This window comes from Neofelis nebulosa, chromosome 3 (assembly GCF_028018385.1).
Source record: "Neofelis nebulosa isolate mNeoNeb1 chromosome 3, mNeoNeb1.pri, whole genome shotgun sequence".
NCBI lineage: Eukaryota > Metazoa > Chordata > Mammalia > Carnivora > Felidae > Neofelis > Neofelis nebulosa.
The window spans coordinates 135,433,149-135,459,047 of record NC_080784.1 but is presented as its reverse complement, the minus strand read 5'-3'; the positions used below and the strand labels follow the sequence as shown (position 1 = coordinate 135,459,047).

Below are 25,899 nucleotides of genomic sequence, written 5' to 3'. Positions count from 1 at the left end.
CACCACTGAATATTCAAGCGAAATGAGACAAGCAAATTTATTGTCAAGTGGAGTGACTGGGCTGTGTCGTCAGCATCACGCTATGTTCCAAGAAAATAGGTTGAATGCCAAGACATAATTTCTCCAAATTCAATGGGATTTCAAAGAACCAGTATGCAATGTTTTGCAGAGGGGAAATCTAACTGGAAAAAACAAAAGCACTAAGCCAAAAGCCACTCCCCATAGCATTAGCAAAAAAACTCTATCGAAAATATTAAAGCGAAAGATCAGTTATGGAAATGTTGAGAGGGACTAAGGATATTTTCAAGAGTGCTTCAGAATTAGTTTCAGTTTCTCTTCTTTCTGTTTCTACTAGAATTTGTCTCTAAAGCCAATAATTAAACACCTGTAAGAATAATATGGTACTAAGCACCTGATTTGTTTAATCAAATGTGGAATAATTCTGTACCCAAAATAATTCAAGGAAGCTGTCACTTTCCTTTGGAGAACAGAGTCGGCTTTCAGATGCCACACCCCTGGCCCTCGTGGTGAGGTCTGGGAATTCTGCAAAAGAATGTAGTTAAGAGTTTGTCATGAAGGCTGGAGACAAAGTCTGAGGCCAGTTTCTGACCACAATGGCCCAGGGGCCCTTCTGTGTTTCTTAACCACACAGATGCATATTTCATTGGCAAAACCAGACAGGAAAATATGGTTCCATGAAACTAAACCTACAAAAGAGCAGATGGCACACCCTTTCTCACAGAAAGCAGAAAGTTTATTTATGTGGCAAAGGTTGGCAACAAGGCACACTTTGTAAAACACCTCTACCTGTCTTAAGAGGTGTATTAGCTATGCATTGTTTATTTTTGGACTAGCAAAGTATTTTCCATGACAAAATGCTCTGAGCCTGTTTACTACATAAAAATACAAGTTAAATACAAATGCAAAAATAAAATCTAACTATTCGAAGAAAGTATAAACTGGCTCAGGCAAAGATACCTTAAAAGCAGCTCTGAAGTTAAAACCTTGCTGGAGGCCATCCGAAGTCAGCACGAGGGCCTGCTGCCACCAACTCTTGATTCCTGCCCAAGAATAAGCCTACATTTACACCAAGCTTGGTAAGCCTGCCAGAAGACAACCCAGAACCACCTGTGCTGACTGATGCAGAGCTAGGCAGAGAAATGGACACTTAGGAATTGGGTTAGGTCTCTGGAAAGCAGAGATGCGGTCAAGCTGAAGAAGAATGGAGGAGGGAGACAACAAACATTTCTGAGCACTACTATGTAACAGGACATGCTAGGTGCTTTACACATATGTGTGTGCCTGGTAAACCAGAACTTTTTTTTTTTTTTTTTTTTTTTTTTTTTGCTTTAGTGAGAGAAGGTATCACATTATTTCTGTCTGGGTAATGTCAAAAGGGCTTTCGGTACATCTTCTTTGTTCCTGGAATCAATCAAATGGCCCTTCTTAATTATACAAATTTGAGTTTAATAAACCACTCAACATCAAGGACAATGTGATAGGAACTTTTGTGATTTGGTTGGTACTTAGCCCTGAGAGCTGGGGAGAAGGGGGTTATGTTTTCATAGTGGATGTTAGGAAACTTCTAAATTGGAAGGTGACCTTGGACACTTACTTTTTGAAATGCAGTGTTATCAGAATCTCTCAAATGAATTAGGATGGTTCCAACTGAGGTCCACTCTTAGGAAAAGATACTAAAGTCCAACTGCCCACCATGAAAGCAAGGGGTGTCTGGACTGGTAACGATTTCCTCTGGATCAAGTCACCCTGGTACAGCTGTCACAGGATGATACAGGACACAATGTTTGAGTATGTAGATACAACCTGAAAAGAAGTAACCTTGAGAGGCCAAGTTCAGCACCACCATGCTGTATGCAAGGATCTGGACTAAAAGGGGCGTGGTGGCAATGGGTAAGAGCCATGAATTGGGTGGAACCAGTTCATTCAAAAGGTCCCAACAAAACAGCAGTAGCTAAAACCAGGACCTATCAATGAATGCCAGGCTTTTCCCAATTTGTCTCCCAAAGGAGAAGGAGACTCCTTTGAAAGAGTAAGCACCTGGAGTTCTTGTCAATATCTAAAAGGAGATTTTTAAATAGGGGATTCTAAATTTATTGGCATGTAGGGATTCAAGTGACTAGAAATTTTTAAAAGGCATGACCAAATTTATACCCTAAGCTAGTGAGGTAGTTCATGAAATCCCATTCAATCTTTACATCTGTTCTAAGAGGTAACTACTATATTAAAAAAATAAAAATTAAAAAAAAAAAAGGGGGCGCCTGGGTGGCTCAGTCGGTTAAGCGTCCAATTTTGGCTCAGGTCATGATCTCACAGATCGTGGGTTGGAGCCCCGCATCAGGCTCTGTGCTCACAGCTCAGAACTTGGATCCTGTTTCAGATTCTGTGTCTCCCTCTCTCTCTGCCCCTCCCCTGTTCATGCTCTGTCTCTGTCTCAAGAATAAATAAACATTAAAAAAAAAATAAGAGGTAACTACTATCATTTCCACTTCACAGATAAGAAAACAAAGGCCTACTAGGGTCATATAATTTGTCAAAGGTTATTAGACAAGTAAATTGTAACAGTAGAATTTAAATCCTAGTCTAATCCTTAGCTTGTCCTCATTTCCCTGAAACACATTGATGGGAAGCAATGAAAGTAGTTGATAGCATGATCATTCTGAAAAGACTGACAATCAGTTAAACATAGTTCAGGGATAAAACACCACAATTTGGCATAAAGATGGAGAAACAAACCAACTAATCCCTAATCTCTAAATTTGTTTCATATGCTCACAAACTTAAAATGCATCTGACTATGTGTAAAATATATGCATCTTAATTTTGAGATCCAGTTGTACAAATCACAGGAAATATTTCATGCATTTCTATTCTCTGCAAATAGAGTTAGAGGTGAAAGATATTCTTCAGGAAAACCAACTGAAAAGCTCAGCCTTTTCTGTCTGGGAATGTAAAGGCTAAAGGAAAGTGCCAAAAAGAAAGGTAATTAAATGTGGCTGAGGAACTGTTTACCGAACTCTGAAAATTAGTACAAGGAGAAACTTCTAGATGCTTGAAGGACATAAAAAATCCTACAGGTTCCAGGGTACCTAGTTGGCTCAGTTGGCAGAGCATGTGACTCTTGATCTTGGGGTTGTGAGTTCAAGCCCCGTGTTGGGCAATAGAGCTTTTTCTTTTAAATGTTTATTCTTGAGAGAGAGACAGACAGACAGACAGAACGTGAATGGGGGAAGGGCAGAGAGAGAGGGAAACACAAAATCTGAAGCAGGCTCCAGGCTCTGAGCTGTCAGCACAGAGCCCCATGCAGGGCTCCAACTCACAAGCTGTGAAATCATAACCTGAGCCAAAGTCAGATGCTTAAACGACTGAGACACCCAGGTGCCCCTCGAGCTTTTTTTTTTTTTAAGGGGGGAAAAATCCTATAGGTTCCAAGAGTTTAGGTAAACTCATGTGATATATCCAAAACAAAAGGAAATTATGTTTTTGATCTAAATTATTTATTACTAACTTAATCCAAATTAATTATTTAATCCAAAATTAAAAAGAAATTGGCAGCAAAAAAAATACAGTGTTATATGACACAAGGTAAAAAACCTAATTCTATATATATTTTTTAGAAACCAAACCTCAAAAATAAAAATGCTATCACACTGCAGAAAAAAACAGGTGGGTATTTGAACAGAAAATTCACAAAACAATAGTCAACAACCATAGATATCAATATCACAAATAACTTTTTTAAGTACATTAAAATAAGATACTATGTGTTGCCTATCACTAAGAAAACAATTTTAAGGTGAATGACCTTGTTGATAAGAGTTGAGTGAAAGTATATTCTCATATACTGCAAGTAGGATTGAAAATTTATATAATCTTTCAGGAAAAAGTCTCACATTATGTACTAAATAGCCTTTGTCTCTGTAAGTCTAAAAAGCTGTCTTAATAAATAAGCGGTGATGTGCCTGGGTGGCTCAGTCATTGAGCATCTGACTCTTGATTTCAACTCAGGTCATGATCCCTGGGGTCATGGGATCAAGCCCTGTGTCAGGTCCTATGCTGAGCATGGAGCCTGCTTGGGATTCTCTTTCTCTCTTGGTCTCTCTCTCTCTGCCCCTCTCTCCTCCTCATGCACTCTCTATAAAATAAAAAATAAATAGGGGTGCCTGGGTGGCTCAGTTGAGCATCCTACTCTTGATTTCAGCTCAGGTCATGATTTCACGGTTAATGAGTTCGAGCCCCACATGGGGTTCTGCACTGACTGCATGGAGCCTGCTTGGTATTCTTTCTCTCCCTCTCTCTCTGCCCTTCCCCCACACGCTCAATAAATAAATTAATTGATTAAATAATTATTAAATAAAAAATAAGGACACCTGGGTGGCTCAGTTGATTGGGCATCTAACTCTTGGTTTCAGCTGCAGGTCATAATCTCACAGTACGTGGGATCCAGCCTTGCATTGGGCTCTGTGCTGGCAGCATGGAACCTGCTTGAGATTGTCTCTCTCCCTCTGTCTTTGCCCGTCCCCTGCTCACACACTCTCTCTCTCTCAAAATAAATAAATAAACATTAAAAAAATAATAAAATAATAAGTAAAGTGCTTATCTTAAAAGATAAAAAAATAGGCTGCAATACTGGCAAAAAATTTATTAATTACTTGGCAGCAGATGTTTCTATTTATAATAGAATTGTTATTTATAAACACATTCTTATTTATAATACCATTATTATTTATAAAAGCAGAAAACTGGAGATTTAAATTCCCAAAGTGAGACTAATTTAAGTAAATTATTATACAATGATATATTATGCAATTACTTAAAGGGTAAACATTTTGACAATGAGAAATATTTATGTTAGAAGGTTAAGCAAAAAAATAAAAGAAAATAAAAATAGGTATGGATATATAATGCTCCCAGCCATGTTAAAATAATAAACACACTGGGGCGCCTGGGTGGCGCAGTCAGTTAAGCGTCCGACTTCAGCCAGGTCACGATCTCGCCGTCCGTGAGTTCGAGCCCCGCGTCAGGCTCTGGGCTGATAGCTCGGAGCCTGGAGCCTGTTTCCGATTCTGTGTCTCCCTCTCTCTGACCCTCCCCCGTTCATGCTCTGTCTCTCTCTGTCCCAAAAATAAATAAAAAACGTTGGAAAAAAAAAATAATAAACACATAAAGAGACCAAATTTGACTCCAAAATTTTCAGTGATTGCTTCTGTACGTAGGATTATGGATGACTTTTTTCTTCTTTATATTTTTTGTACCATGTAATATCTTTGAAATGGCTGTGCGTTATTGTTTTATAACCAAGAAAAAAGGAGCTGAAGAAAAAGGAACAGAGATGGAGGAAGTTGTGGTTATTTCAAGCAGCTCCTAAAAGTTGATAACAGTCTGGTGACTCCACGAGGAGCCAGACTGTTGAGATGATTCAATCATTGTCTTTGTTCTTAGGTTTTTATAAGGGAGGCTTACAAATACCAAAGCTTCCAGGTAAGAGATACCTGCATAACATGGAATGTAAGGGCGTGAGAAGGATTAATGGGCCAAGTCAGGACACAGACAAATGGACTGACAAAGTGTTTAGCCTGAAACAGCACCTGCTCCACCTTCAGAATAAAATAACCAGAAGGGAAAATGAAGCACCTGTAACCAACTGGAAAGGCCTGTTTACCTGCACAGGTGGTATGCTATTTATAATAGTATTTGTGGTCCTTTTCCCAACACCCTTTTCTGGCCTCAGCTCATCAGATCAAATGTTATTAAGATTATAACCATAAATTTTCATAGACTGAAACCCTACAATTATGAGAAGAAAATCTACAAGTTGTAATAAATAAAATTAATGGGATTTGTCAGCCATTACCACAAATTACTGATACTAATTTTCTGTGATAATAACAGTAGAAACAACTACCATTTATTGAGTCTTCCCTATGTACTGGGTCCTGTGATAGATCCCTTTTATATAAAGGGTAGTCGAATGTGCCACTCCAAAACATGCCACTTTGGATAAGGATTATTTTAAGCAGAAGACAACTGAGAAGAAGCAGATACCAGAACAGCTCCCTGCCATCCCTCTATATGCCTAAAAACAGGACAGAAATTTGTAAAGGTATCCCCCTTCCCCTCTCCACCAGGAAGGACAGAAGTTAACACCAGAGACAACTCTAGACCCTCATCAGCCCAGAGAAATCCACATCAGAAGAATCTACATCACAAACCCTGCTAGAACTAGCTAGCCCTTATCTACCATTAGTTACCCAGTATTTGTCTTCCCACAATTTGCCATCCCTACAGTCTCAAAATCCTTTTTCTTTGTCTTGTCACTTCTCTATTATTCTTTTAAGATGCTATAAAATCCCAAGTTCTAATACCTCTTTGAGATACCCATTTCTGAGTGCTCCCATGTGTATTTGCAATGCACATGTTAATAAACTTGTTTTTCTCTTGTTAATCTGTCTTTTCAGTCTGCACTTGATCTTAGCCAAAAGGCCGAGAAGCGATTGTCTTTTCAGTCTGATTTACAGGGCCCCAGCTGGGGAGTCCAACATGAGGAGAGAAAAAAAAAAGTCTTTCCTCCCCTACGCATATCTCGTTTAATTCTCCCAACAATCCTGTCATTTAGATACTATTATTACCCTCATTTACCTATGAGTGAAGAGAAACTTAGAGGTTAAACAACCTGCATGGGCTAAGCTAATAAATGCTAAGGCAGATCATGAGAGTTGAGTCTAGGGTCCATACTATACATGAAAAATAGATGAAATAATTAAAGTTCATAAGTTCATGAGTTCCACTTGTATAAAATATTATTCTTCCCACTCAAACTGTATTGCACATACTGGTCACTATTAGTCACCTTCCTAAACCCTTAACTCATGTGCCTTATCAGATGCTGCAACAGGTGCACAGTAAATATGTGTTAACTGACATTATGAAAGAATAATATCCATGCTGAAAAGGGTAATATCCTAATTTACATGTCTGAATAACTCTTCATTTTGAAGGAGCTACCCAATTCAAACATTCATGATCCTATATTCAAAGAATATTTCTTAATATTCCCTGTGGGTTATAAGCTACTTTATAGTGCCCCCCCCCCCCAAAAAAAAAGAATGCATAAGCAAAACAGATCCTTGACCACATAAACCAGCCACTGCCAGAAAAGAAGGGTGGGACCAGGGAAAGTCAGACATTTTTCAGTAATGATGAAAATGGCCATTTATCCCTTCTTTATATACTCTCAACAGAGGTTAAACCCTAAAGCCACGGCTTGAAAGGCTCAGAAGTGTTTTTTCTCCACCCTCCATCGCTAAGCCAGAGGACATGCACCTAGTACTCTAGCCAAAATTAATCAAAATAAAGGGTGCTGTGGAGCTCAAGCATTTCATAGGAAAACCAGGGATTAACTGTAAGCATCTGGTCCAAACTTCCAGCTTTTTGATCTGACATTTTCTAGCTACTATGCCTGGAACATTTTAAGTGCTCAATAAATACTAGCTAGTGTGTTGGTTATTATTATTAATAACATCTGTTGCATCTAACCCAGAAAAATAACAATGTCAGTATCAAAAAATAAATTCTCCTTTCCTCCTGCTTCCAATTTTCTGATTTAGTTTTCAAAATCTTTTGTTATTACAGCTTAGAAATTTCTTTCAAATACTAAAAAAGCCATGAAGGGAAAAGAAAAAGAATTTTATATATATATTATATAATTTTTAATCGATGTATATTAATATATTTTATTATATATATATATATATATATACATTTGTCATGTGATTTCATGATAAAGAAGATCATTATTAGGAAATAACCCTCCTTTTATCTCAAAGGAAATTATGTCAGCTTTTTCTACTATTCACATAAAGCAATTTTTTTTTAACACTTATTTATTTTTGAGAGACAGAGAGAGACAGAGCATGAGCAGGGGAGTGCAGAGAAAGAGGGAGACACAGAATCCGAAGCAGGCTCCAGGCTCCGAGCTGTCAGCACAGAGCCAGATGTGGGGCTCGAACTCACAAACCACGAGATCATGACCTGAGCCAAAGTTGGATGCTTAACCTACTGAGCCAACCAGGGGCTCCTAAAGCAATTTCGATATCGTTAAACTGCAGTGCTAGAATTCTGACATTCATTCTCCTGGGAATACCTGTGTTTTGATACAACAGAGCTCCCGGGGAAGGAGGTGGTGCACCCAGTAAATGTTTGTATATTAGGTTCCAGTTATACTTACCTTACCTGTTCTACATATGTGGTGAAAGCAGGAGGCTAAATTCCTCAGTAACTAGTCACATGGTGAGCAATCTCTAAAACAATGAGAGAGGAAGTCTGCTTCTGGAACTTGAAAGGCGTTGCTTTGACAGAGAGTTAATTTGATGCAAGAAAAAAACCCGACACCTGCAATTGATGTCCCTGAAAAAGATTACACCTACATTCCAAGGCTGTGAAGGTTGCAAAGTGCAAAACAAGTCCTTAGAGTGGAGGTGGAGGATTTGAAAAGGAGAGGGATTGAAACTGAAAGGAGACATGAATGGAAGGTAGAAAATTCCAAAATAGAGCCTGAGACTCCTGGTACATTGGCAACTTTTTCTACCCTAGGGATCAATTAAGACTGATACATTATACCCATAAGTGCAATTAAATTGCACCAAGATCACTAGGTTCTTCTTATAGGTTGTATCAGTTCTGAGGTACAGTGAAAACCTCTGTAAACTTCCCTATCAATGCCTCTGTTGTCTTGTTCCCCTTTTTTTCCTCAATGAAGCAAAAGAAAATTGTAATTGAATTTCATCTTCAGGTCCATAATGGCAGGCTGATGGCTCAGTGAAGTCTGAATAGTTTCAGCAACCCCTCTGCCATCTTCCCCAAATACCAAAGGAGGAATCTCATGTCTGTGGCCCAAAACCATCTGCAAGACTAAAGGGCCAAACCTTTTCATTATATATATTACCCTGTTTTCTCTCTATCACACTATATCGACTGTGTTAGGGTTAATGGTGTATTATTTGCCCATTGGTTGCAAGATCCAGACTAAAGACAACTGAAACCCTGGACTTGGGGCTATGGCAGTAAGTGAATATGATTTTGAGAAATTAGTGAGTTTTATAATATGGAAAAAAGAGTGTGAGTGAGTGTAAATAGCCACAGGACTGGAGACATCTGTTGATTGATGCCCTGTGTTCATTCGCCTCCTGTCATGGTCTGCATTTCTTTTGGGGAAATACCCACCTCAGGATTCTCAGCCATGCAGTTTGACCCAACCTTCTGTTTTGCCAATGTGTCCTGAGTAACTTAAACCAGTCAGCTAAATCAGGGTCTCTCAGCCTTGACACTCTTGACATTTGGGGCTGGAAATCTCTTTGTCGTGAGGGACGTCCTGTATATTGCAGGCTATTTAGCAGCATCCCTGGACTTTACCCATTAGATGCCTTCGTGAAACCCTATAGTTAAGATAGCCAGAAACATTTACAGATATCGCCAAATGCCCTGAGGGGCAGGAGAGGCAAAAATCACTCTTCATAGAGATCCTCTGAGCTAACCTCATCCTCATTCCAAATTTTAGTAAAGGACCTACTTGTCTCATACGAGCCATATTCTCCAATATTTGCTTTTTCGATAGGCCACACAGGCAGCCAGGCCAAAGGTGGACCAAGCATAGTCTTCTGGAAAAGTTTAGATTTTGAATTCACATGGATCTAGAATTCCATCTCAGTTTCACCTCTTTTAAAGCTATGTCACCTTGGGGAAGTTACTAATCCTTCACCTAGCCCCCTAATTCCTTCAACACTAAAATAGGGATCCGAAAATGGGCTGAGTTAAACATGTACTTGCCATACAATGATGCAACCAACTGTTCCTCTCCTTGATTTATTACTTTAAAATAAATGAAAGGACATGACCATACAATGCTCACAACAGCTTTATTTGTAAGCACTCAGAACTAGAAACTTATCACGGCACCTGGGTGGCTCAGTAGGTTAAGCGTCTGACCTCAGCTCAGATCATGATCTCACAGTTCGTCGGTTTGAGCCCCGCATCAAGCTCTGTGCTGACAGCTCAGAGACTGGAGCCTGCTTCGGATTCTGTGTCTCTCTCTCTCCCTCTCCCCTGCTCATGCTCTGTCTCTCTGTCTCTCTGTCTCTGTCTCTGTCTCTCTCTGTCTCTCAAAAATAAACAGGAAAAAAAAAAAGAACTAGAAACGTATCAACAAGTTTATGGATAAACAAAGTATAGGATATCTGTGCAACAGAATGCTACTCAGCAATAAAAAGGAACACATACACAGCAACATGCATGAATCTCAAATAATTATGCTGAGCAAAAGAAGCCAGACCAAAAAAAAGTATATATTGTATGACTCCGTTTATATAAAACTCTCAAAAACACAAATTAATCAGGGCACCGGGGTGGCTCAGTTGGTTAAGCATCCAACTTTGGCTCAGGTCATGATCTCATGGTTCATGAGTTCGAGGCCCACTTTAGGCTCTCTACTGTCAGTGCGGAGCCTGCTTCAGATCCTCTGTCCCCCCCTTTCTCTGCCCTTCCCCTGCTCAGGTGTGTGTGCACTCTGGCGCACTCTCTCTCTTAAAAATAAATAAACATTAAAAAAAAAACAAACAAAACACAAATTAATCTATAGTGCCAGAAAGCAGCTAGATCAGTCACTGCACGGGGGAATGGAGGGTGGAGCAGTGCTGAGGTTGAGAGAAGACCACTGAAAAGGGATGGAATACATGGGGCACAAGAAAACTCTTGAGGGGATGAAAATGTTCTTTATCTCGATTGTGATGATCATCCCACAGGTGTCAAAACCCATCATACTTACTTCAAATACGTGCAGTTTATGATGTAGTAAATTATACCCAATATACCCAAAAAAAATGTGTGTCAAAGCATATATAGGAAGGGGTGCCTGGCTGGCTCAGTCAGAAGAGCATGCGACTCTTAATCTTTAGATCGTGAGTTCAAGCCCCACGTTGGGTGTAGGGATTATTTAAATTAATTATTTAATAATCATATGTATTATCTATTATTTATATATATAATATATATATTATTATAATTATAATAAATAATATATATTATATGGAGAAAACAGCAAAAATCAAACCCTCTGACCACTCTCTTCAAAAGTGGCACCTTTTCAACAATTTTTAAGGTAATACACTCATTCATTAAACAAATACTGATAGAGTGGCTACTATGGATAGATACTATTACAGACAATAGAGACACCACAGAGAAATACCACAGACAAACAAGTGAGCAAATAAATAATTGCAGATAATGATATGAGTGCTGTAAAGGAATTAAAACAGGGTGCTGTCACAGAAAGTGACTGAGTAAAAGGAAAGGCTAATTTATTGGGGGGGGCGGTGGGGAGGTCACAGGGAACCTCCCTCAGGAGATGTCATTTGAGTGGAGCCCTAAAGAGATAGGAGATATCTCTGTGACAATCCAAGGGAAGACAATCCTAGGGAAAATAAACAGCAAGTGCAAATGTTCCAAGACAGAAATAGTTTTGATATGTCAGAGAACAGGAGGTTAATGTGTTTGCACCCAGTAGGACTGAAAGATGAGTGGAAGGAATGTGGTCCAAAAGGAAAGCAAGTGTCAAATAATATAGGGCCTTGTAAGCCATGGGAAAGGGTGTTACTCAGGGGAGTGAGGTGATCTTTTTGGCAATGACATAAATGCCATTTTTTTTAAGTTTATTTTATTTTTTTTAAGTAATCTCTACACCCAAGGTGGGGCTCAAAGTCATGACCCTGAGATCAAGAATGCGTGCTCTTTAGACTAAGCCAGTCAGGGGTCCCTGCATGAATGCCATTTTTAAAAGATCACTATGACTGCTAAGGGTAGACTACAGAAAGGCAAAAAAGGGAAGAAAGGATGTCAGTTATAAGACTTTATCTGCATTCCAAACAAGAAATGGTGGAGGCCTGGACAAGGGTGAGAGTGGTGGAGAAATAATTGGCATATTTGGGATATTTTCCAAAGGTAGACCCAACAACAGTTGCTGGGATAGAATGGACTGAGAGAGAAGAGGAGATGGGGGACACAGGAATCACAGATGGCCCATAGATTTTTGGCCTGCATAATGGAACGGAAACATCACCATTTACTAGAACGAAAAAAAAAATATAACTATTCTTAAGACCATGATGAAAAGAGCCTAGAGAACCCAAGTGACACAAGACCCCAACGATTTGTCTGAGGTGACACAGCGATTAAGTGGTGGATGGATCCCAGGTGGCCCATGCCCTACATCTAATGTTCTAAATCTATCTGTTCTACATTGGGTGTAAATAGTACTTAAAGACAGCGAACAAAGAGAGAGTTCCTTTTTCCCCCCGCATGCTTGCCGCCCTGTCAACCGTTGGCATAAGTTCTGCCTCATCAAGCCCCTGGGCCAGTTCTGTCCCCAAACTTACCCCTCTGATGTCAGAGCTCCGCTCTGTTCTGTCATTGCCCTTTCTTCCTTGTTGTGAGGACTACAGGATATAAATAGAGTACCTAAAAGAGTTTCTACATCTAAGTTTTCACCACATAGGGTTTTTTTTGTTTTCTCTTTTCCCTTCTCTCTCCCTCCTCTGACCCTTGATGAAATGTTTTCATTGAGGAAATTTTTGTCAACTGAAAACAATGAAGATTCTCACCAAAAATTTCAATCACTTACTATTAAATTTCTACACCAGAATAATTTTCACTACAAATAAAATACAGCATGCAATTCACCCAGGGTTTCAGTATCTAAGCCATTTTTTCCTAAAGGTCTGCCTCTTCTACGCTGCCAACCAAAGTTTCAGAATGTTCACTATCACTACTCATTCATTCTTCTCATTCTGCCTACTCCTCCTGGATGAGCTCAAAGACACCCATTGTTTTCACCTTTCTTCTCTATACTCGCTCCTTCCTGAGCAGCACACCTGTAAAGCCCACTGCTACTGGAGATCTCCGCTCTAGTGTCTACCAAGAATTTCAAACATCTATGAACCTAAAATTAATGTATCTCACACACACACCCAAGACAACTCTTCCTTTCCCAAGCCCACAATCTGGAATTCATTCAAAATTCCTCCCTTTCACTCACCCATATCCCTTTAACTCACCCACATCCCTCTCACTCAACCACATCCAATCAGTGACACTATCTTGTGGTTTCTACTTCTTCCATGACTCCTGAGTCAGACCTGTATTATCCATTCCACCTTTACTTCCTTAAGTTATGCACTGTCACACCTGGATTACCGTGACAGCTTTTAACATGAAAGAAAGAAATAAAAATTAACACAAAAACAGTGTTGAGGAAACCCACACAATGCAGGGAGAACAATCTATTTCACGTCCTCAGGGAGGTAAGGGAAGATAGGCAATTATAAATAAAACAGGTTACTTTTTAAAAAGGAGAGGAGTAAGGCTTCAGAAGGAAAAATATGATAGCAGAAATTAAAAACTTATAATGGGTAGATGATAAAACTGAGAGCTTCCTCCAGAAAAATGGAGCAAAAGACAAAAGGATGGAAAGCAGAAGGGAAAAGATAAAAAAATACAGCCAGTACAGAAGATGTAAAATATGAATAATAGTATTTCTAGAAAATATAGAGAAAAGGAAAAGGTACAAATATCTACAAGAGAATTTACTACAATCCCCCAGAACTGAGGGATATGAATTTCCAGATTGCAAGGGCTTTTGTAGTACCAAGCACCATGGGTAATGGTAAGAGTAGCTAATGCTATCTGTGTTAGTGCTTATTCTGTGCCGGACACTATTCTAGGTGCTTACATATTTAACTCATTTACTTGTCACGACTATCACTATCCACTTATTACAGAAGAAGAAACTAAAGCACAGGGAAGTTCAGCAATGGGTCCAAGATGACACACAGCTTAATAAATGGTAGAACTGGCATTCAATCCCAGGGGGCTCATGATTTACACCCAGTGCTCTAAATCACTGTGCCACATTGGATTATTAGTCTTACACCATGTTTCCTAGCAGAACAATGGGATCTAGGGGAAGATGCCATAGTTTCCAGAGAGAAAAAAGTTCTCAAGGAAAGCATTCAAAGTAAAAATGGCTTTGGAATGCTCACTAACAATACTAAAAACTAAAAAGAAATACATAAATCCTTCGAATTTTAAAGGAACATTATTTACAACCTATAATTCTCAACTCAGCCAATCTATTAATGAAATAGAATAAAATAAAAACTTTGGACAAGAAGACCTTAAACAAATTTCCTCCCATGCATCCTTTCTTAGGGAACTACTGGAGGATATGCTCCAATGTAATAAAAAAATAAATAAATAAACCAAGGAAGAGGATAATCAGGAGGCCCTACACCAGAAGAAACAGGAGGCCCTACACCAAAGAGTATGAAGTGAATCCCCTAATGATCATGTAGAAATCATAGAAGAGCTACTTATGAGTGTGGAAATAAGCAGTTCAGGTTAGGGCAGGACAATATTTCTCAGAAGACTTTGCAGGAAGATGAAATGAGAGAATATGTAGGAATGTTTTCAGAAGACTGACAACTGGCAAAGAGCGTGGGGTTGATTTAGTGATAAATATATTGCAAACTAGGCAAATATTAACTCTACTAAATACTGGTGCACATGCATACACACACACACACACACACACACACACACACATAATGGCAGGAAAGGAAAAGCAATTATAGTCTACTACATGGCTAGGCTGTGAAGTATTTACACATCATAATGTTAACATAATAATGTCATAATAATGTTAACATTTAATACTGATCTAACCAAAATTATAAATATAATCTATATTTACAGGTAGATAGAAATGGCATATGTATGTGTATTGAGGATGGAAGAAAGAAAAGAAAAAAAAAATTCTATCTTCTTTACTGGGAAGTCAATACCTAAAAAGGAAAATCCAAGAAGTAGCAAAATCAAAGTATTATTTAGAGACATAAAGGTAAATAATGAAACAGGTAAAAGAGATTAAATTAGTTGCCTCCATTGAAGTGGAAATGAGTGGTGAGGATCCACAGAGCTATGGTTTTTAAAAACAAATCTTTATTTTACCTTTTAAAATACATTCATAATGGATTAATATCTTTAAGTTTTTATTTTAATTACAGTTAGTTAACATACAGTGTTATATTAATTTCAGATATACAATATAGTGATTCAACAATTGCATACAATACCCGGTGCTCATCACAAGTGTACTCCTTAATCTCCATCACCTATTTCACCCATCTCCTCACCCCCTCCCCTCTGGTAACCATCAGTTTGTTCTCCATAGTTAAGAAACTGTTTCTAGATTTGTCTCTTTTTTCTCCCTTTGATCATTTGCTTTAGTTCTTAAATTCCAAATATGAGTAAAATCATGGTATTTTCTTTCTCTGACTTATTTCGCTTAGCATTATACTCTCTAGCTCCATCAATGTCATTGCAAATGGCAGGACTTCATTCTTTTTCATGGCTCTGAATAATATTCCATTATATATATACACCACATCTTCTTTATCCATTCATTACTCAATGGACATGGGCTACTTCCATAACTTGGCTATTGTAAATAATGCTGCTATAAACATATGGATACGTATACATAATTGATAGTTTGTTTGGTTTTTTTTTTTTTAAGAGAAACAGACTTAGTTCCATTGAAGTTAAGAAGTTTTCTCAGGGTACCTGGGTGGTTCAGTCAGTTAAGTGTCCAACTTTGGCTCAGGTCATGATCTCATAGTTCATGGGTTTAAGCCCCACATGAAGCTCTGTGCCATTGGCATGGAGTCTGCGTGGGATTCTCTCTCTCCCTTTCTCTCTGTCCCTCCCCCACTCATTCTCTATCAAAATAAATAAACTTCTACAACAAAAAAAAAGGTTTCTCAAGGATACCTGATGAATCAGGGAAAGAAAGGGAGGGGACTAGAACCCAGATCTATTAACTAAAACCTACAGTTTTCTTTCTACTACTTACTACTACTTAACTTTCTACTCCTATCTACATAAATATGACTTTTAAGAAATTAAAACTTACTAATAGCAACAATGTTAGATACAGTGTGCAGTAGAATTGTGGGCTATAGATTGAAAAATATTTCTAGTTTTCAAAGAAACTATTTGAGGTGTTATCTCCAGTCTAGATGAATTAGTAACAGTGACCCTAAAAGGGAAAATACACAAACTACTCCATGGGATGTGAACTACAAAAATAAACATGCAATTAATCCCCTTACTGTCCAAAACATATGTTGATACAGCTGGATGTGATTAATTTTTTAAGGAAAACAATGAATTGATTTTGATTTCTAAAGAAATAGAAATACACTGACTTTTTGCCTAAGACTGGTCTTTGGTTGAGAAATTATAAAGTGGTATTTTCCACATTTTAAGCAGTCAGCAACTCAGCTGCCATATTTATGATAATAACATTGGTGGAAGGGGGAAAAAAACTAGTCAAATGGAAGAAAGAACAAGCGGAGAGAACAGATGTGGAAAAAAGGGGAGACACGTGGTACAACTGGGTAACATAGCGAAAATCCCACACACTCAGCCAAGAAACTTTGGGAGTGGCTCTGGTTGGCAGCTAAGCATCTTACATGAAGCACATCTGAATTTTGTTAAGCAAATCTAACCAGGAATGTGGCAGTTCCACCTCCTCAAGACTACATACAGACAGCTTTTTCCAGGCCTGAGGATCACTAAATCAAATGGGTCACTGACACACTTCTAAAAACAAATGACCTTCATGTGAGCCACCATATCATAGGTAGAAGAAAGTATCTGAAGATAATTCAGACAACAGCTTCTAAATATTGTCAAACAGCAACCACCAGATCTAATTCCCTAGTTAAGAAGTCAAACTGTGGGCCCACAGAGGTGTATTATGGCCCCCTAAGTATGCTTTGATTCATCTAACAAACACTAAGTTGTGCTTAAATATAACTTTGATATCCAAGTGTGCCTTAATGGATTCAAATTCTAGGAAAATTGGTTCACACAAGTCCAATATTTTCCAGCTAATCAGTTCCCCATTCTCTAGCCCTTCTGCAAATAAGAGTTTTCCACATAATAAGGTCTTTGCGTTTTCATATCATTTTCACGTGTATGTGTGTTCCATATGTTCCAGGGCATCCCAGAAAGATAATATGAAATTAAGCAGAAAGAAAAAGATTATTTTTTAGGAGAACAAAAGCAAAACGTAAGTTCTACTTGCTGCTTTAAAGTACTACATAAGAGTAGTAAATGATGTTTCACTGAACATTGGAAACTGAAGAGTTACTAAAATGAAATCTAAAATTTTTCTCGGGGCTCCTGGGTGTCTCAGTCAGTTAAGCATCTAGCTCTTGATTTTGGCTCAGGTCTTTATTTCATAGTCATGACAGCCCCATTATTAAGATTCTCTCTACCTCTCTCAAAAAAAAATTAAAATTTAATTTTTCTTAACCAAAAAAATTTTTAGTCTATCATTTTTAAAAGAATTTTTCTTGGAACACCTGGGTGGCTCAGTGAGTTAAGCATCTGACTCTTGATTTTGGCTCAGGTCATGATCTCACAGTTCATGAAATCAAACCCCACCTCAGGCTCTGCACTGGCAGTCGGAGTCTGCCTGGGGTTCTCTGCCTCCCTCTCTCTCTCTGCCCCTCCCTGTTCTCTCTCTCTCAAAATAAATTTTAAAGAAATAATTTTTCTTGGGGCGCCTGGCTGGCTCAGTTGGTGGAGCATCTGACTCTTGATCTCACGGTTGTGAGTTCAAGCCCCATGTTGGATGTAGAGATTACTTAAAAACAAAATCTTTAAAAAGAAAAAAAGAATTTTTCTCTCTCCTTTTTTGGTATCTCAAAGATGCAAATTCAAAATAATGTCTCTGACAAGGAGTTTCCTCTTTCCATAGTGCAATTTTACAAAAATCCAAATGAATAGCATAAATGACTCAATCCCAACTACTTTCATCTACTTACAGTGTTGTTGCTTGTGACACAAAGGAACAAGTATGCGGTAGGGACACAGAAGATCTGTCAGAGCTGCCCATCAACCCACAGGAGCTGGTTCATCCACCAGTGGGTACTCATGTCTGCACCAAACTTCACACTGTGAAAGCTTGGACACCTTCATTGCCTTTGGATGTGGAAAGCTCAGAGTACAGATTCAATTATGAGATGATGGTCACTTAGGTGGAAGGGGTCTTCTCAAACCAACTTGCCTTTCCCTTAGAGAAAACTGAACTTCCTCAGCTAGGATTTTCTGACATTTCAGGTTTTTCAAGCGCTTCATCTCATACTCCCTTTCAAGTTTGATGGCTGGAAAATAAAATACATGAAGCAATCCAACTGATATTTTTCACCAGTCATAATATAGTTAAAACTGAATATTTCATCACACAGCAAACCACACATTCTTAAATACTAAACAAGAAGGGCTTCATAGATGAGGGGTATGGGTCTGAATAAGCATATTTAAACATTTATCTGACAATAAACAAAATGACATAGATAAAATTTGCTATTTATTAAAGTAGTTCTTACAGAACTTACATTCTGCAGAAGGGAGCAGAGCACTCTTAGTGGTTTTATTTTTTTGGAGGTAAAAAGGACTACCAAATGTAATTTCTTCCAAGAAAGGCAATTTGATGTTGGCTAGGTTCATGTACCAGGTCTTTGTAAGCAGTGCAAGATCCCAAGGTTCCTGTCTGGGGCAAAAATTCATTAATTCATTCAATAAATATTTATTGAACATCTAATGTGGAATATACAGAAGATATCTTAATTCTCAATTCCATTTTCCACTAGACATTTTGGTTTAAGATGGGAATTCAGGATTTTCCAGAGTTGTAAATCTAGCCAAGAGAAGGAGCCTTATATTAATGTATAGTATGTAATGTATATATACTAATGTAGAGATATATTGCAAAATTACCATAAGTTATAATGACAGGAACTTTTGTTAAAAACAGCCTCCCTGCAGTCAAGCCAATCTTTCTATGTCTTTTAAGAGGATGTGGTTAAGAACTGTAAGCTCTAGGTCTTTTATGGCTGATCACAAATATGGTCACATTAGGGAAAGAAAAAAAGAGAATAATCATTCATTGAGCAGGTACTTGGCATACACTAAGGCTTCAAATGTGTGATCTTATTTTAATCTTTACAACCCCCCTGTGGATAGACAAGGAAACAGACTCAGAAGTTAATTAAGAACCAGAGCTGGTACTTAGCCCAGCTGGAGTTATTCAGAAGCACTAGTAGCAAGAGAATCCTCGGAAAACTGGAGGAGATGAAATTCCAAACTATAATATTTAAAAATAATCACTAACATTAAAAAAAAAAAAAATTAAAAAAAAAAAAAAAGGGGGGGGCGCCTGGGTGGCTCAGTCGGTTGAGCGGCTGCCTTCGGCTCAGGTCACGATCTCGCGGTCTGTGAGTTCGAGCCCCGCGTCAGGCTCTGGGCTGATGGCTCAGAGCCTGGAGCCTGCTTCCGATTCTGTGTCTCCCTCTCTCTCTGCCCCTCCCCTGCTTGCTCTCTGTCTCTGTCTCTCTCTCAAAGATAATAAACATTAAAAAAAAAATTAAAAAAAAAATAAAAATAATCACCATGAACTTCAAATGAATTGTTTTATATATTCTAATTTGGAAATGCTAAATGACAACTACATGTTTCTCATCTCACTGAGTCAATATGAGTTTCATATGTCCTAGGAAAGGTGAAAGACCTGCTTTGGTACAAGTAGAGGAAGTAAGGGTGTAATATACAAGTGTCTACTTGTTTTCCTCCTCCAGCTTCCTTGCTACTTTATCATCTAACTTTAAGGAGCAACTTGAAGTCTACAATTATTATAAATGCATTTCAATAAGGGCACAAAGATGTATTTATAAGAATGTCCACTGAAGCACTGTTTGTCAAAAACAAAACAAACAAACAAAAAAACTCACAAAATAGCCTTAATGTCGATCAAGACGAGCCTGGTTAAACAAACTGTGGTACACATGTTGATGAAAGAATGAGGTTTATCCTTATATGTCGACTTGGAAACATGAGCAATAAAACAGCTAATTTTATCTAGCACTTACTATGTGCTGGGCACTGCACTGTTTCAATCAGTTTATGCATACAAACACATTTAATTGACACAGTAACTCTATGGAGTAGGCAGGTACTATTATTAAACTCATTTTGCAGATAAGGAAATAAGAATAGAACAACTTGTTCAAGGTCACAGGGCTGTTGGTCGTGGGTTTGGGATTTGAACCCAGAAAGTCAGACTCTAGAAACTGTGTTCATAACCATTAGGCTATACAAGATATAGTGGGGGCCAGGGCAAAGTTCAACATAATCACACATGTAAAAACACATACGTGTGTATGTGTATATATGTGTGTATCTTGTATAGCAGACGGAAATTCTAGAAAAATATAAAACATTTTACCTCTGAATGGGACTGACATAGCCTTTTTATTTTCTTTTCAAATGTTTCTATACTGTTTGAAATTTTTGTGTGTATTTTCTACAACTCTCTAAAAATATTTAACCAAAAAATCAGTGAGGAGTTGTCTTAGCAAATTAATTCCAAAGAGTGTCGTTGCCATTCTTTTCCTCTTAATTTAGCTGTTCTTATAAATAATATGGTATCAAACACTTTCTTATAAGTATGATAGAGAAGGCACTGGTGCTGCAGAGACTATTCATGATATAAAATTCTACATAATCAAAACTGCAGAATAAATGCTTTAAGTTATTCTCCAGACATAGGATTATCTTTATTACAAAAATTACATTTATAATAATGTTGACTACCATGGTACTTGTCAGTAGTTCAATGTCTAAACACATACGGAAATGACAAAACTAAATAAAATGCAATGGTGAATTTGCTCTGGTTTTAGAAACCCAAAGGGTGTCTCCACTTACTTCTCAGAATATTGTTTAAAAAGAAAAATTCAACTGACCCATAATGGCAAGTATGTCATAGACTGTGGCAGAGGTTAAAAAAACAAGTGCAAAAATTAAAAATAAACAAAAAACAACGTCGCAATAGACACCACACAGTGAAACTACCATGTGGTAGTAACAGTCCATGTTCATTATGGGTTTACTGTATGTCAAGCAATATGCAAGTATGTAACACACATTATTTGTATTCCACATCATACAGACAGGTAGTGATAAGTTCATGTTACACATGTGGAGACCAAGATAGAGAAAAGTAATTTACTCAAGTTGGCATAGGGAGCCAGGGCAGGACCAGGCTTCGAACTCAGGTCTTCTGTTTGTTTGTTTTTTTAATGTTTATTTATTTTGAAAGAGAGAGAGACACACAGAGCGCGAGCAGGGGAGGGGCAGAGAGAGAGGAAGACACAGAATCCGAAGCAGGCTCCAGGCTCTGAGCTAACAGCACAGAGTTGGATCCAGGGCTCAAACCCACAAACCGTTGAGATCATGACCTGAGCTGAAGTCGGACGCTGAACCAACTGAGCCACCCAGGCGCCCCATTTTTTTTTTAATTTTTTTTTTAACGTTTATTTATTTTTGAGACAGAGAGAGACAGAGCATGAATGGGGGAGGGTCAGAGAGAGGGAGACACAGAATCTGAAACAGGCTCCAGGCTCTGAGCTGTCAGCACAGAGCCTGACTCGGGACTTGAACTCATGGACCGCGAGATCATGACCTGAGCTGAAGTCGGCCATTTAACCGACTGAGCCACCCAGGCGCCCCACCCCATTTTTTTTTTTTTTTAAATAAACATGTAGATTTATTTTAAATCAGTTCAGTGCATGATACAAATTGGTTTTGCAGTTTAAAAATATGGAAGCTTCACGAATTTACATGTCATTCCTGTGCAGGGGCCATGCTAATCTTCTCTGTTTCGTTCCAATTTTAGTACCTGTGCTGCAGAAGCAAGCACATGGCTCAGATCTTTCTGATTGCAAAACCCATGTTGTCCATACCAAACATCACCTGCAAAAACGTACAGGATGCAAAACTGACTCTTTGTACCAGCCAATCAAGTGCTAAGTTAAGATATACCTGACACCAAGACACTTTTAGGTAGATTTACGCTATCTACAGAGATATTTTAAGGTAGTTGACAGTAGTCGAAAATGTTGCTTTGGAGTACGAAGATGAGCTTCTATCCCTGTCACTTCTTTACTACATGACTGTATGACTTTGATCAAATCACTTCTCCAAACCTGTTTGGGTTGTTTTCTTATAACAGCCAAGTACGATAATTTATAAATTCTTACTAAAAGCATTTACCTTTAAAAAAAAAAAAAATCACTATTCAGATCACTGAAAATACCTCACATGGTCCAGTAGCTCATCAGGGTTTCCGGTACTCTCATTTTACCAAGGACACTCCCCATCCCCAGTCAATGCTCACAGTGATGAAAATACTTACACTTTAAAACAACCGCCCCGCAATATGGTTTTCACTGTGTTCTTTCTTGGCAAGCCATAAGCCATGGTGAATTATCACAGTCCAATTTCCTCACATAGGTGCCTGATGTTATGACTGCAGTATTCTGTTCACTCTGCCTGAAATGATTGCAATACACAGAATTAGTGGCTTTCACTTTAATATTTTTTAATACCCAAATAATAAAAAGATTTAGAAAAAGCATTTCTGGATGTCAGGAAATTCCTAATAAATGTTCCTTGAAGCTTAACTCCTAATGTACAACTGTGTTCTCTTTTATTTGTCGTGAACTCATTTTATCATTTCTGGCCACGTATGGAGAAAATGCAAAGTTAACATCGGTATTCCGTCACTGCCCAAGCCTGCAAAACTGGCTTAAACACCTCATCACCCAAACGTATCTGACTTTGGCAATATTGAAAGACAAATGGCTCTGCGGGGTACACGAACTTCCCGTTCCCCGCCCAAGCCCCCTTCCCAGGTTTTCCCTTTTTCAAAAGCCTGAGCTAACCAAGCGACCCCCTGTAAGTGCCCCTCCCACTGCGTCCCGCCAGGGTGCGCAGTTCCGCGCAGGAACCGGCTCTCGGGAGCGGGTGGAGTCTCGGCGGTCCGCGGAGCCCGGGGCAGAGGGACGGACTGGCGGACGGGCAGGGAGGCCGGGCCCTCCCGCCGCCTCTTCCCACGTCCGCGCCCAGCTCTCCTCCCACCCGCACACAATGCGCGGCGGGCGCACCGGGTCGGCCGGGGCCTCGGGGGCCGGAGGGGGTGGTGGTCGCCGGAGCCCGATTACCGGCGCTCGCGGGTCTCGGGGGTTGCGTTCCCCAGCGGACGGAGGGCGGAGCGCGCGCCCGACTAGGCGCTCATGGCCGCGCGCACCAGCGGGCCCGCGCCGCGGGCACACGCCTCCTTCCCGCGGGCGCCCGAGCTACGGGCCGCGCCCCAGGCCGGGACGCCTCGCGTCACGCCCGGGCCTCAATAAAGGGCTTTGTGGTGACTGCCCCGCCCTCCAGGGGCCTTGGGAACTAGGTCCGTGATGGGGTCCCGCGGGGGCCTTCGGGTTAGGCAAGCGAGACAAGCACACACTTGACGGAACAAAACTTAGGAGCAAAGGAGTTGTAAGCGAGGTCTTTCTCTGAAAACGACATTTAAATGTCAGGAGGTTGTGTTGCAGTGACCTGGGAACTTCGTTTGGGGGCCCATTTGGGGGCACAATTTAAAGAAACGTGCTCAGCTTTGACTTGTTCTCTTTGAGCGATGCTCACTGGTGACGCCTGAGGAGCGGAAGCGCTATTGTTACAGTTCGCGCGCCCTAGTGGGTCAAGGCAGCTATAAACGCTAAAGCCCCAAGCCCAAATGTGGTGTTATGTGTTCGTCGTGGTAAGGGCAAGACAGAATGGAAAAAGTGGCCTGATGGACCAGTTTTTGAAGTCATTACACTGTGGTGATTCAGGAGGAATCTATATTTTAATATGCCAATGGTCATCACTTAAACATCAAATGAAAATGGCTTACCTGTCCATTTTGCAGGAGGGTCTTGGAGTCAGAACTGGTTTGGAATTCTAGTTCTGCCAGTTGACAACTTTAAGGTCTTGCCTATGTAAATTCTCTAATCCTCAATTTCTCCGTCTATAAAGCAAGCATAATACTCTAGGACTTGCAAGGTCGTTGTGAGGATTAAAGATCTGTCTGTAAATTCCCTGCCACATGGTAAGTGCCTAATTGTCTAATTTTGAGCCTAGTAACACTTTATGACCTAAGCAAGGGATACTTACTCCAATTGTAGAGAGGAAGAATGAACTAAGAGAGGTGACATAGCTCTCGAGTTACAGGCCCAACAGTACCTGACGGGCTACCTCTGTTACTAGCTCCTGCCTAATTAGAATAGTGGTAGGCTTGAACCAGCTTTTTGCCTTCCTGAAACTGGAAGGCGAGGACACCTTTACTCTTTAACATTTCTGGGAAAGGAGCCCCAATGGGTGAGAGTGAGTGTTAGTATTTAACACGAAGAATGGTGAATCCATGAATGGACTATGAAATCAATGTAGTAGATTTTGACCTGGATTTTTTCAAATGAATTAACATAGAATGGGGTGGAGTGTGGGGAATGAGAGTTCATCATGCAAGTAAGTCTAGGTATTGTTTTGTGGAACTTATATTTTTGTTATCCATATGTACTCTTTCTCATGCTTTTGTGTGTATGCAGTTTCAGTGTAAATTGTAGTTCTCACAGTGGGTCTAAAAAGTTTGAAAGCCACTAACATTTCATTTTAGAGATGAAAAAAGTGGAGACCAAGTTGTTAACTGAAATCACATTTAGATGGAGCAGAAATAGGCCACTTTAGAGTTCAAGTGACACGTGGAGCTATGGCCTGTTCTCTTTTTAATAGAAGAAATCAATAATCCAGAGAGATGTTTCCAGGGCCCCACTGAAAAAGGCTAGACAGCCTGTGATTTCTCCATGTGGGAACTTCATTTCCTGTATTCATTTCCTTCATAATTCCTGAGAATTATGTTTAGTTATTTTCTAAGTGATTTACTTTGAACAAATATGGTGGAAGTTACAGAATATGACTTTTTTATTTAAAATTTTTTTAATGTTTATTTATTTTTGAGAGAGAGAGAGCGCGCGCAAGCGATGAAGGGGCAGAGAGAGAGAGGGAGACAGAGAATCCGAAGCCGGCTCCAGGCTCTGAGATGTCAGCACAGAGCCCGGTACAGGGCTCGAACCCACAAGTCGTGAGATCATGACCTGAGCCCAAGTCGGATGCTTAACCAACTGAGCCACCAGGTGCACCCAGAATATGACTTCTGAGACCAGGTCACAAAAGACCTCTGTGGTCTCTCTTAGATCACTAACCCTAGAAGAGATCAGAACCATGTTAGGGAACACTCAAGCCACCTTGTGGAGAAAGTCACATGCAAAGGAATCAAGGCCTCTAGCCAACAACTGGTGAGGTTCTGAGGCCTCATTCCACCAACCATGTGAGTGAGCCAGCTTGGAAGCACATCCTCCAAAGCTCCATCAAGCCTTCAGATGACTGCAGCCTCAGCTGATGTCTTCACTGAAACTTCACGGGAGACCCTGGGTCAGAACCATCTAGCTAGCCAGTCCAGGATTCCTGGCCCTCAGAAAATATAAGATAATAAATGCTTATCATTTTAAGCCATCAAACTTTGGAGTATTTGTTACAGAGCAACAGATACCTAATATAACACTAAGTGTCTTATTGTAGAAGGAATATTTTACACAGAGGAAAATAGCCATATTTTTCTAGTTGAGATTAATAGTTTGATTAAAAAAATGAGCAGTAAAGGGGCACCTGGTGGCTAAGTTGGTTGAACATCCAGCTCTTGGTTTGGAGTCAGGTTGTGATCCCAGGGTTGTGGGATCAAGCCCCACTATTGGCTCTGTGCTGAGCAAGTCCCTTCTTGGGATTCTCTCTCTCTCTCTCTCTCTCTCTCTCTCTCTCTCTCTCTCTCTCTCCTAC

The 25,899-nt window shown here is 39.6% G+C and overlaps 2 protein-coding genes and 1 non-coding gene across 8 annotated transcripts in view; 1 reads left to right on the top strand and 2 right to left on the bottom strand.

Annotated features, from left to right (window-relative positions):
* Window positions 1-3: 3 nt before the first annotated feature.
* On the bottom strand, window positions 4-24,034 carry LOC131507359 (uncharacterized protein C4orf36-like). Of its 6 annotated transcripts, none has more exons than XM_058721993.1 (8): window positions 23,924-24,034; window positions 22,394-22,530; window positions 18,537-18,691; window positions 17,964-18,302; window positions 1,616-1,776; window positions 979-1,061; window positions 413-543; window positions 4-182 (listed from the first exon to the last, which is right to left on the bottom strand). In XM_058721993.1, the coding sequence occupies exons 2-4, from the start codon at window positions 22,456-22,458 to the stop codon at window positions 18,169-18,171; spliced, it is 354 nt and encodes a 117-aa protein (XP_058577976.1). In that variant the 5' UTR covers window positions 22,459-22,530; window positions 23,924-24,034; the 3' UTR covers window positions 4-182; window positions 413-543; window positions 979-1,061; window positions 1,616-1,776; window positions 17,964-18,168. The 6 variants fall into 6 exon arrangements, with proteins under 6 accessions (XP_058577976.1, XP_058577975.1, XP_058577977.1 ...); XM_058721992.1 differs by lacking the exon at window positions 23,924-24,034 and adding an exon at window positions 23,145-23,351 and having other exon boundaries at window positions 22,394-22,526; XM_058721994.1 differs by lacking the exon at window positions 23,924-24,034 and adding an exon at window positions 23,202-23,351 and having other exon boundaries at window positions 22,394-22,526.
* Window positions 21,792-21,898, bottom strand: LOC131508166 (U6 spliceosomal RNA). Its single transcript, XR_009259877.1, has one exon. It is a non-coding gene; the product is annotated as a U6 spliceosomal RNA (small nuclear RNA).
* AFF1 (ALF transcription elongation factor 1) overlaps window positions 24,015-25,899 on the top strand; it is a 255,761-nt gene continuing 253,876 nt past the window's right edge. Inside the window, exon 1 of the mRNA XM_058721978.1 lies at window positions 24,015-24,118. The gene's annotated coding sequence lies outside the window, so the exon portion shown is untranslated. The remainder of the gene's footprint in view (window positions 24,119-25,899) is intronic.